The 13,178-nt window shown below is 36.4% G+C and overlaps 1 protein-coding gene across 1 annotated transcript in view; it reads right to left on the bottom strand.

Annotated features, from left to right (window-relative positions):
• Positions 1-2,881: 2,881 nt before the first annotated feature.
• Positions 2,882-13,178, bottom strand: part of LOC114643210 (macrophage mannose receptor 1-like) — a 229,625-nt gene continuing 219,328 nt past the window's right edge. Inside the window, exons 7-8 of the mRNA XM_051921775.1 lie at positions 3,116-3,454; positions 2,882-2,928 (exon numbers count right to left, since the gene is read on the bottom strand). Coding sequence (XP_051777735.1) covers positions 2,882-2,928; positions 3,116-3,454 — 386 coding nt within the window. The remainder of the gene's footprint in view (positions 2,929-3,115; positions 3,455-13,178) is intronic.

Raw genomic sequence — 13,178 nt, 5'->3', positions numbered from 1 at the left:
TGGTCACATGATTGGGGATTATTATTAATGCTACCATTTCATCCTTTTGTTGATTCCCCAGCTCTTACTGCATCACTGCTTTACAAAAAACAGTGCATCTCCCTAACTGTGTCTTCCAAGTGAATACACAAAGGTTGGACTCTTCATGTAAGACTGTGCTCATCCATTTACAGTATATACTTATTCATTTAGTTTCTGCTCTTTTATTAACTTTTCTTTGACAATGTTTGAAGCCATTGTGTTATAGTGTTTGTCCTGAAAGGTACTGGACAAAATGAAAAGTATTCATTTGACTGCTGCATTTAATGTTTGATGTTGGTATCAGTTCTTCCCCTTTGGTATAAAGTTGTTGGTTGCTTTAAGTGCTTCTGCTAATACTGGAAAAAGTGCTACATAAAGTAATGATCAGTTAGTTAAAAAATAAAGTTAATTGGGTAAACAATTAGAGTTTGCAGTCTTCTAGAATTAGCAAACACCTGACCATCCTATAATTTCTGAAAATGTCAAAAGTCAGTAAGCTGTCTTGGAATGTAAAATACGTGTGATGTATCAGAATAAGTTTATTTTCAAGTGTCTTAAATGTTTTTGGCTTGATCTGATTTCTTACAGTAAAGCTTTACTGTCTATAGGAAATAATTGGTCCATGATAAACATGGGGTTTATGGATGTTTCTGACAGGTGCTATATAATAAGTTTAGACACCATTTTGACAAATACATTTTTCAGTGAGATGCAGTCATTAATATCCAATTCATGATTTTTTTAAAATCCAATTCAGGGTTCTTTTGGGGAGGTGAATTGGAGCTTGAAATCCATCACCAAGGCCTATTTGGAATCACCAATGGAAGGAAAAGACACAGGGAGAAAATGCAAATTCCACACGCAACAACCAAGTGTGGGATTGGAACAAAAGCTGGATCCATGAAGCAGTAGCATCATGTGTCCACTAAAGTGCAGACCGAGCACTGACAAAAAACATGATGAGATACAGACAATAATTCATTTCAGAAGTATGTGAATGCTCCACACTTCAACAGGAAAATGATCTCAGCCGTTAAAGGTAAGAGAACATTTAAACCAAGAGTTAATTGACTTTTTTGTTTTCTTATTTTTATTTATTTATAATCATTATTGTGTATAATGTATTACAAATGCTTTGGCAAGATAAAATCTTGTCATCACAGCAAACTGTTTTGAATTTGCATTTGAAACAGAACTTGTCATCCTTCATACTTGATTCATGATTGCACTTAGTTGTCCATTTTTATATATTTTTTATAGAACAGTTTTAAATAAAGGGGATTGAAACTATTTTGATTTATGGTACTCTAGTCATTAGCCAGTTCAGTTTAAAATTACATGTTGTTGTGGTGTGAAATTGTGCATATAAGTTGATGAATATTTTGTATGTCTTTATTTGTATGGTTAAGAACCCCTTCTAGGGCTGAGTCTCTTTGCAATTTTATGACAGGGTTGGGGAAGTGCCTCAAACCAGTATGGCAAGTGATTCTCTGCAGGGCTGTCTCAATAAACCCCCACAGGAAAGCCAGACTGCCTAGCTGGCAAACATAAGCTCAACAAATGGTTTAAGGGCAGGTGTGAAGTTATTCTGTACCCCCATTGGTCTGAAGTATGGCTTTTTGGAATTGGCTTGTATCAGAAGCCTTTAAATACTGTGACACCCTACTGGCTGTAGGGTTTGGACAGAGAATCTATACATTTGCTTGCTTTCACATTCTCTATCTCTCTGTCTTACCAACTGATGAAGGAGCATCTCACACACCATGAACTGTAAAGGACAATACAATGAAGAGCACAGCTCAGCAGCCATATTGATACAGGCCTGTTCTGAAGAAAGCCGACCAAAAATGAGGACTTAACTAGAGATATTTAAAGTAACTAACAAGTCTGTGTGCCGCCTGAAACTACACATCAGCATTTATCAGGTTACCAGTAATGGCGTATTGCACGTTATCGCGCAGTGAATACACTTGACTTGAGTATTCATAGTTTTCATGCTCTTTCTCTGTACATTTACCATTCGTTTGCTCAGAGGTTGATGCACTTGCTGCTTCCTGAGCAGCTCTTCTCTTCATTTGTCGGCATCTTTTCGTGTTAAAACTGATTAAGTCAGTGTTTGTGTTGCAATGACTTAGTATGTTTTCTTTAACTGTTTACTTAAGCTGGCACTTAAATCTTCAAACTGCCTCAAGAATTATTTAAGATATAAAGAGGTAGGGGAAGTGATGGTGAAGGTGATAGGGATGAGAACGGCGCCCGTATGCATGCACGGCACAGCCACCCTGCTGGCCGCTGCTGAGAGTTGATTCTACAATGAAATAAAATAAAAATAAAAAGAGGAATAACCTTGCTGGTCAATCATCACCCTGAAAGCAGACAGTAGACGTCACGTAGTATACAGTATGTGTACCAAATTTCAGGTCAAACGGTTTGCGAGCTACAGGTGATTTAAAATCCTGGACAGACAAATGAACAGCCATGGTAGCGTATTATATACAAAGATATGGTTGCCAGTATTCACTTGTACTTTGCATATTGTTATTATCTATGAATATTGTAACTTAACTCCTGCTTGTCTTTTACTACACCTAATTGCCTGAGGTTATATGTAGAAGGGAAGGTGGGGAGAAATTATATGGTACAATACCTTATAAACAGTGGTAAGTCTGGTGAGATTTGAGGCATTCTGACAAAGGCTACATATTAATAATACAAAAGGGGAAAGTAGAGTAATATAGAACTCTACCAAGACAAAACACATGTTGAGATCTAACGAGTATTTTTTCATATATTTATCATTAATATTCCAAAATTTTTTTACTGTAATACATTTTAAAATTCCTAATAGTTGTGACTCTTTTTATAACTCTTTTAAGAATCTCTTCTGACTGAAATCACAGATACCTTCTATGGCAAGAACAATTAATGAGTTATTTAATTTTATACACTGCAGTACATCTTTGAGATACGCACTGTAAAAGTGAAATTAATTAATACACTTTTCCATTTTGGTATCTAACTTGGTATTACCTGTTAGCTTTTGTAAATATATGTGCAAAATAACATTTTAACTTCAAAAAACAAAGAACCTTACTTTCTGAGCAGATGAAGGGCTCCTGAGTATTACAATCAGTTGCCTTCCAGTCTTCATTGTTTGTTACTTTCACACAGGTTTCATTGTTCTGATATATGTTTGCTTGTTGAAGTGTCCAGTTTTGAAATGTGAAGTCCTGCCCATCAGACCACTTCCAGGGGTTGTTGAACAGACCAATCCAGGAGGTAATGTTTTGTATTTTCTCCATTGCTGCATTATTTTCACTCTCATTTCTAATGCTGGCCAGGTCTGTGTAGTACACTTGACAGTAGTTCTGTGCGCTGCTCCAGGTCATTCTTCTGTTTATCCAGACAAATCTCCTACTGCTATTATCAGTTTCTGTCAAAAGAAATGCTTAATTAGAAAGAATGCCTGGTTGAGTTTGTTTACTTCAAATTAGTTGTTTTTAATTGTAATAATCCTTGGACTTTTTTTTAGATGTAGGGTTGTTTTATGTACAAAATCAAGATGTTAACTTTGTTTTAAAAAATAATAAAGCAATTTCAGTAATATAAATTACTAAAGTATTTTTTTCCATGGCACCTCAGTGAGTCATTAATAATGAAGAATCCACAACTTTCAGTGAATTTAACAGGATACTAAAACAATATTAAATCATCTCCACCTCACTTTCATGTCCTGCTTCCACTTACGAATCCCAGCACTTTCACTGCAGCTTACTGGCTTGTTAAAGGTGGCAGGTGATGGTGATAACTATCCATGTGAGGGTTACAGTATCCCCACAGCAAAAGGTCTAAGAGTGCATTCAGATACATTTCACTAATACTGGTGTAGTATAAATATTTGAAACATTTCTTCAAAAGCAGACTTTCTAGGTTGCTGGATTATATTTCATATGTCATCATAAATTTTGCTTAACTCACATTTGTAACATGTAATGATCTTCAGAAAATGCAATGATTTATTTTTACCATTAGATGATTGTCATGTTGATAATGAAATAACATTCATCACTATAGTTAAAAATAATTGCTGAAGTTGTAACTGGAGAGGCTGAAAAGAGAACAAGATTTAATAGCTAAAGATACAGCTTTCTGCCATAACTAGAATGATAAACTAGTGATGCAATAATGCAAAAATGATACCATGTCAGTGATAATTCAAGGTTTTGCATTTTCTGAAAGACTAAACCAAACACAATGCACCAACACTAAAATATCTACTGTTTATTGTAATTTACTTATAAACTAGAAAATATGTGAGTCTAACAGGAGGTACTAATGAAACCTACTCCAAGAAGAGCTATGAATTATCACTCCATTGCAATTCAAAAAAATGAAATCAAATGTTCATTGAGATCATTTTTGCAGTAGAAATGGAGAAAAACAGTGAAAAATTAAATGTGAGAAGAAAGCTGAGTGTTTAGGGAGCATGTGATGAGGAAAATGTTAGCTACTAAATTATATAGTCAGGGTACTCAATGACAGCTTAGATGTGCTAAAACAATACAAATGAGTGTTTGGTTTTGTCATAGTTGCATTTCTTGTACTCTCTTTGAATTCATTAACATAGAAAATATATGTTGTTAGTGCTCAAAACGCTTTGTTGCTTTTGCATTAAGGTAGAGATAATGTGGCAAATATAGAACCACCATCTCAGTTGTTTTATACTGAATTCTGATAGTTTAATCACTACTTCTGGTTAAATTGAAATTATTTTAAATTAATTAAAATGTACATAAGAATACATACAGAGACCTTTGTTTGAATCACTGCCTTTCTGAAGGTTGACCACAATACCTGCATGTTTTTGAGCATCACTTACTTTACTCCAGTTATCTCCCACAATCCAAAGACTGGCTGGCAATTTCAGTCTTGTTAAGTATGAGCAGATGTGGGTGTGAGGATTAGTTAATTCTGTGATTAATAGGAGTGCTTTATTAATATTACTCCATTAAATGAAGTTATTTTTGATCACTACTTAATTACATTTGATTTAGTCCTGCCCTTACCAACATACTCACAGATTAAAACAAAGACAGTGAGACATATGAATTGTAATTCTGCTTCAACATTTATAGATACTTTGAGTAAGCTGAGTCAAATGTAAACATGGAAAACAATTTAGATCAGCTAACATCACATTATAATATGACCTTGAGAGATGCTCTGGAAGCATTTGCTCCCCTTAAAACAAAAGTGATCAAAGCACATAGAAACTCTCCCTGGTTTAATGAGAGCACTCGAGCTCTTAAATTAGAGTGTCAAAAACTAGAGTGCAGATGGAGAACAACAAAGCTGCAGGTCTTTCAAACTGCATGGACAGAGAGTGTCAAAAACTATACAAAAAAGCTCTCTTTAAAGCTTGCTCAGAATACAATTCTACAATAATAGCAATAATAAAAATCCTTGGGTATTGTTTAGAACAGTGGGTAAATTAACAAATGGGAATTCAGATCTGGGTGGTGCAGTGGGTAGTGCTGCTGCCTTGCAGTTGGGAGACCTGGGTTCGCTTCCTGGGTCCTCCCTGCGTGGAGTTTGCATGTTCTCCCTGTGTCTGCGTGGGTTTCCTCCGGGCGCTCCGGTTTCCTCCCACAGTCCAAAGACATGCAGGTTAGGTGGATTGGTGATTCTAAATTGGCCCTAGTGTGTGCTTGGTGTGTGTTTGTGTGTGTCCTGCAGTGGGTTGGCACCCTGCCCTTGATTGTTTCCTGCCTTGTGCCCTGTGTTGGCTGGGATTGGCTCCAGCAGACCCCCGTGACCCTGTGTTCGGATTCAGCGGGTTGGAAAATGGATGGATGGAATTCAGATCTACAGTGCAAAATACTAACAGATATTAGCAGTACAGACTTTATGAACCTTTTTAATGAGAAAATTAAAAATATAAGATCTCAGATCTCTGCATCACAATGCAAATTACATACTAGCTTAACAGAACCTGTCTTACATTGCATTCAACACTTTAGTCATTTTAATCCTGTAACTGAGCAGGAAGTCTTAACTTTAATTTCTAAAATGAAACCCATTGCTTCTTCCCTAGATCCAGTGCCAATAAATCTAGTAAAAAATGCAATGGATGTTCTTGCAGCGCCTATTCTTAACATTATCAATAGTTCATTATTGCATGGCACAGTACCTGATGCACTAAAAGTGTCAGTCATTAAACCATTACCTAAAAAGTCAGACCTAGACCCACTCATACTTAATAATTATAGACCTATTTCAAATTTACCCTTTCCCTCAAAAATACTAGAAAAAGTAGTCACCAATCAGGTTCAGTCACACCTTACACATTACAATTTATTTGAGAAATTCCAGTCTGGTTTCCGCACTGGTCATAGTACAGAAACAGCACTAAAGTGGGTTGTAATTGACATTCTGATATCCTCTGATGAAGGAAATTCCACTGTAATTATGTTGTTAGTCTTAAGCGCAGCATTTGACACCATTGGCCATTCTATTTTACTGCACAGGCTAGAAAATGACATTGGGCTCACAGTCACTGTGCTCGCTTGGTTTAGTTCTTATTTATCAAATCAATTCCAATATGTACAGAAATGTGCTGACAGTACTCCATCATTATACACAAAAGTGAGATATGGTGTCACTTAGGGCTCAGCACTGGGACCTTTACTGTTTTAACTTTACATGCTTCCACTGGGATCTAGCATTAGGAAGCATAATGTTAATTTTCACTCGTATGCAGATGACACCCAGTTATACTTTTCTTTTAGATCAAATGAAGTTTCTCCAATGTTGTCTTTAATTGGTTGTTTTAGTGAATTAAAGGAGTGGATGGATGAGAACTACCTGTCTTTAAAGACCGATAAAACAGATGTTCATTATTGGAGAGAATGATGCTGATCACAACAATATTTTGTCATCATTTAACACAGTTGGAATCACCATTAATTTTACTGAATCAGCCCGCAATCTAGGAGTTATCTTTGACTCTAGCATGTCATTTACAGCGCACAATACAAAGTTGTCCAAATCATGTTTCTTCCATCTTAAAAATGTTGGGAAATGAAGGCGCTTTCTAAATAAACAGGATTCTGAGAAATTAATTCATGAATTTATTTCTAGTAGGATTGACTACTGCAATGCAGGGTTCACTGGATGTTCAAAGTGTTCTTTATACAGCCTCCAGTTAATATAAAATGCTGCTGCAAGAATTATTACAAGAACAAGAAAATACGAACACATAACTCCAGATCTTAAATCCTTACACTGGCACCCAGTTAAGTTTAGGGCAGATTTTAAAATCCTCCTTTTACCATATGAAGCCTTAAATGGCCAAGGTCCGGCTTACTTGTCTGAACTTATCATGACTTACAAATCAGAGTGCACATTAAGATCTCAAGATGCCGGTCTGCTTATGATTCAAAGGATTAATAAAATAACAGTGGGAGGTCGAGCTTTTAGATTCAGGGCCCCTAAACTGTGGAATGGTCTGCCTGCTACTATAAGAGATGCCCCTTCAGTCTAAGTTTTCAAATCCTGGCTGAAGACTCACTACTTGTGTTTAGCATATCCTGACTAGAGCTGCTGATTAACTGTACAGACTGCAGCTCTGAGTGTTAGTCATTAGCACTAAAACATAAGTAACATGATAGTTATAATTTGTAACTAACCCTCACCTATTCTGTTTCTCTTCTCAGTACTCAAATGTGGCGCTTGGTGCCACGGCCCACCTGTCAAGTGGTTTTGCCTGTCTAAGGTAAAGTCATCTCTGATGGAGGATTGCAGGAAACGTCAGGTAGAGGGGTCTTTTCATTGGATTGGCTCCAGGACTTCTAAAAAAATCCAAATCGTATTATGTGATATATTATGTGATATCATCTACTGATAAATTCTGCTCCATACTTGTAATATATATATATATATATATTTATACTGTATTGAGAATTACTTGTACTCTGTTCTATATATTGTATTGTATTGACCCCCTTCTTTTTGACACCCACTGCATGCCCAACCTACCTGGAAAGGGGTCTCTCTTTGAACTGCCTTTCCCAAGGTTTCTTCCATTTTTTCCCTACAAGGGTTTTTTGGGAGTTTTTCCTTGTTGTGTTAGAGAGTCAGGGCTGGGGGGCTGGCAAGAGGCAGGGCCTGTTAAAGCCCATTGCAGCACTTCTTGTGTGATTTTGGGCTATACAAAAATAAATTGTATTGTATTGTATTGTATTGTACTCTTCCATCTTAATGTTTCCTGTTTTATTTCTTGAAGTCTGCAACTTCATTTATCTATGCTGCTTTGATTTCAACTCAGGTGTCTCTAACAACTGAAGTCATTTCTAGCATTATTCTGTTAAATTGATGTCATTATGTGTTGTCAAGCAGTTCTTTGTTTTTTATGTGTTGCATGGTTTAAACTTTTCAGTTGACAGATTTCAGGTAACAGGCCAATGTCTTCTCTTGCTAAACAGAAATGCAGTGCATTCTGGGAAAGCTGACAGGCAAAGCAGGATTCAGGGTATTTTGCTTAGTTGGACACTGCAGCTTTTGGTTTCCATGAGATTTGACCTTGAGCTTGTCTGATAATGATATTAGTAACATCCCTGAGTTTTGAGAAACTGTAAAAATATTAGCTGCTCTGCTAGTAGAATGAAAGCCAGGCGTGTGCACTTAATGTGGGTGATTTGGGTAGGGGGTGCCTTTTATTAGATTATGTTTTTTTTTTCAAAAAGAGTTCTCTCAGTTAGTTCAGTTAGTGCATTGTTGCAAAAACTGAACTTTCATTTCATCTGCTTTAATGACTTTTGTAAAAAGCTGTGCAGAGCTGTAAAAAAAGGACACTTGCAAGGAATCTTTTTCAGTAGCTGGGCACTTGGAAACCAACTTTTTTTCTGGCAAGAAATATTTCTTTTCACTTTTCAATTAATGGTATATAATCTGTAACTAAGGAACTGGGCAACCAAGGAAAAGTTATCAGGGACTAAATGAAGACTGTATGAGACTTTGTCATCACCAATAAGTCAGATAGTGGTAGTGGAGATTAGAGGAAAAAGTGTGCACAAAAGATGTGGTTGTCTGTCTCTCTCCAGAGGGTTTCCACAAAGTTTCATCATGATTGTGTATATTTACCCAAGGGTGGCAGCGAGCGAAGCAGTTATTACCATTTTCAGAGTAACACACAGGTCTTGAATCTCTATATCCCAATGCTCCTAATTTTATTTTGGATGATTTTAAGCAGTGTTCACTGAACAAAACACTGCGTAACCTTAACCTGTATGTCATTTGCCCAACTTGTCATAGCAGTGAGCTTGATCAGTGCTATGAGAACATTAAAGGCACTGATCATTTAAGAGCCAAACCCCAGCTTGCCTCATCTGGCCATAACTGTAATCAACTAATTCCAACATAAACAAGTCTTTAAAAGACAAAAAAAACATACAATAAACAGATATAAGTCTGGAACAGGGAATCTGTCGAGTGCTTGCATGGCTGTTTTGAATGCACTGACTGGATCGTGTTTCAAGAATTCTTTGCTGATATTGATAAACTGTCGGACACTGTAAGCAGGTATATAAAATTCTTTGAGGATGCATTAATCCCCATCAAATCCACCAAAATATATCCTAACAACAAGCCATGGATTACAAGAGATTTTAAAGAATTTTTAACCAGAAGAAACAGAGTATTTCAACATGGAACTCTAACTGAACAGAAAGAAATACAAAGGAATTGAAACATGAAATATAAGAACAGGTCAGTTCCAGAAAAAGGATTACTGCAAAATCTGATTTAAATAAGTCAATATTTTTGGAAATCTGGCTAATTCCATTCCAGAAAACCTGGATTAAGCCAGACCTGCATTTCTGAAACAGATTAAGCCAGACTTAATTGATCTGAGAGGCCACAGATTCAGATAACTAACTAATCCTACTTTTTGGAACGGGCTCAGGATTTGCCTGTTCCAGAAAGAAAGATTTGATGAAATCCAGATCAGTTACAGGAACAACAAATACACTAAAACTAACCTGCAAAAGAGCAGGTTTTACATGAAGGTGAAACATTTTCAACGTCAATAGCTAAGGAGCAGAGCATCCAGTCATAAGGTCAAAGTCTGTAAATATCCTGTCAGAAATGCTAATCCCATATTCACTATAGAGGAAGCTGATAAAAATGACAAAATGCTAAAAATCTCGAGACTTCCTTAACAAACAGTCGGCACAAAAGCACAACTTCTTCAGCAAATTCTGCCCAGACAAACGTTATCACACCATGAGCAACCTTGTAAAACATGGCATGTTCAGTGTCACACATTATGACTTTCAGCTGACATCGATACAAATCATGGACATTTCCACTATTGTTCTCTTTTGTTTTGGGTAAAGGGCAGTTTTCTTCGTAACATTGGAGACACCTCATATAATGGTAAAGCAATCTTAAAACTGAACTTAACTTTGAAGCAACGTCTGCTCAGTCACGCGCACACACACACACACACATGCACACACACACAGGTTCTCTTTTTGAAACAGAATAAGTAACCACCATTAAAAAAAGGAATTCCACAGAATCGCAAGTAAGGCAATCAAATTTAAACAACTGCAGCACATCTAAACAATAATAACTGATAACAGACCCGCTGTTGGAACAACCTGCCCATCTTCATCCCTCTGAAGACTCTCCTCCTGAGCAGATATTTATACCCAATATGCTTATTAATGCAGTTTCAATTCAGATTTCTGTAATGGAATAAGGCAACAATATTATTAGCATTGGCATTGTAGTTCATTTAGCTGATGTTTTTTTCCAAATGATGCACAACATGAAATACTCAGTAGAAATATCAGTGTGTCCTCTCATCCATTTTTAAAATAGTATAAGATGCCACACACTGTGTAAATGAAGCCAAATATCCAGGGTCTCACATTTGAACAGGGTAAGTTACCATTTGAAGAGTGGACACTGTGAGTCTTCTGTTATAGATTTGTAATAATAATAATAATAATACATTTTATTTATATAGCACCTTTCCCATGCTCAAGGCACTTCACAGAGTGTGCATGACATTGTGCATGACAATAATTAGGCTTTGCTTTCTTTTGTCACTTAATTACTTGACAATACAGGGTTCAGTGCAGGCACAATAACATTTGACATCTCTCGCAGTAATGACTAGAACTACTCTTTTTTTATGCTGAAAAGTTAAATGGCATGGGTCTTTCACTTTTTTGATGATATTAAAATTGCAAAAATGGAACACAATGCTTACTTGTGTATAGTAATATTGCTGGGGTACATTTTGCACAATGAAACAATTTGCCACACAAACTTTACATGGATTTCACTGATTAACTGTTTTACACATCACCTTGTTTTATTTTGCTGGTACATTGCTCTTTTTTGTAGGATGTGCCAATAATCTTCATGCACTGCCACCAGCACCTCTTGCTCTGCTGGTATGAAGGTTGTTCTCTCTGTTTCTCAGACTTATACTCTGTGGTTGATAAGCTGTGTAGTGTTTGACTCAGGAGTTTGTAAAGTTTGCCATGAACATGCGTTAATCCGGATAAACCTATCCAGGACTGTGTGAGCTGATTGAAATTCAGTGCTCTAGAACAAGCTAATCTGCTGGTTTGAAATCATCGTTCTGTGATCCAGGATTATGAAATTGGGCTTTCTGGAACAGACCCCTGGGTTCACTGTAAAACAGCATGAAGATAATGCCTGGCATTCATACTAAATGCAATAATCGCGTTAACAGACAAGAGTTAAAACTGAATTTCAGTTGGCTGAAAAATTCAATAAATTATAATTAAGATTTGAAACACAGGATTTTGCTTCAGAAATTATTCAGCCAAAGACCAGACTCAGGATGGAAGCCAGGCTCTTATTTGACCAGAATAATGTCAGAAAGGTTCTTCAGCAAACTAAAAAAATAAAAATAAAAAAAAATAAAGGGGCTTCTGCTTCACTTCTGTGCAGTACAACTCTCTCCGATATTTACTCCATAATTCAGATGTCTTTGGATTTACAGCAGATGCTCAGACTTTAGAAATGGCAAAAATTACACACCCCAAAGCATTACAGGACTTCAGATCGGTGTCCTTAATTTCTCGCATCATGAAATATTTTGCAAAGTTAAATAAGAGACGTCTACTGAACAAAAACCAGGCTTATCTAAACTCTTACCAATTTGTATTCAGGATGGGGAGCAAAGCAACACTTTTGAATTTACTATATGGGCACCTGGAAGGACCAAAATACATGCAAGAGCGCCATTTATAGATTTTTTTGCCAGCTTTTAATACAATCCAGCCCCACATTTTAGTTCACAAACTGACTGATAAATTCTCTTTGGACCCTAACTTAATGGGGTGGATTCTGGACTCTTTAAATAATAGAACATAAAGAGTGAGGTTATAAGCTGTTTCTCTGATAGTCATAAGTTATTTGTGGAATCACCTCAAGGCTGCTCTCTGCCTCCTCTTCTGTTATCTTATATACAAATAACTGCAGAAGTTCACACAGGGACAGATATATTCTGAAATTTGCAGATGGCTCTGCCATTGCAAGTCATCTACAAGATAAGTAGGACAGCCATGGACCTGTTGTTGATGAGTCTATTAAATTGTGTAATAGTTCCTTTTTACAGCTGAACATTTCTAAGACAAAAGTATTTTTATTGAATCCGTTGTTACATTTGCATTTATAAATTGGTTTGGCAAACTCAGCATTAAGAATATAAACTATCCTAACATTGACATAATTGGCAATACAATTATTGGTTTGCAGCAGACCTCTGTCACTAAGTTGGATTACAAAAAGGTTAGAAAGAAAGCCAACTCAATTCTGTCAGACAGTAGCCATGCTGTTTTCTATAAATTTCAGTTGTTGCCAACTGAAGCTGATAGACAACAGCGCTAACTACTACAGTACTGTGCCTCCCTCAATTTCTTTTGACAGTAAGTTAAATAATTCTGTGAATGTACTTCACAAAAAGAACAGTAGGCAGAGGCAGTAGACTTTATACAATATAGGAGATCAACAGACCAAAACTGAAATGTCAAAATGACAAGTCAAAGACTGAATGTGACAATTACATTTTTTTAAAAGCAACTGGGAGAAAGCTCTTCAGCTTTAGGATTATT

Source organism: Erpetoichthys calabaricus, chromosome 1 (assembly GCF_900747795.2).
Source record: "Erpetoichthys calabaricus chromosome 1, fErpCal1.3, whole genome shotgun sequence".
NCBI classification, from domain to species: Eukaryota; Metazoa; Chordata; class Cladistia; order Polypteriformes; family Polypteridae; genus Erpetoichthys; species Erpetoichthys calabaricus.
The sequence above is the reverse complement of the archived record's forward strand: the minus strand, read 5'-3'. Positions and strand labels throughout refer to the sequence as shown.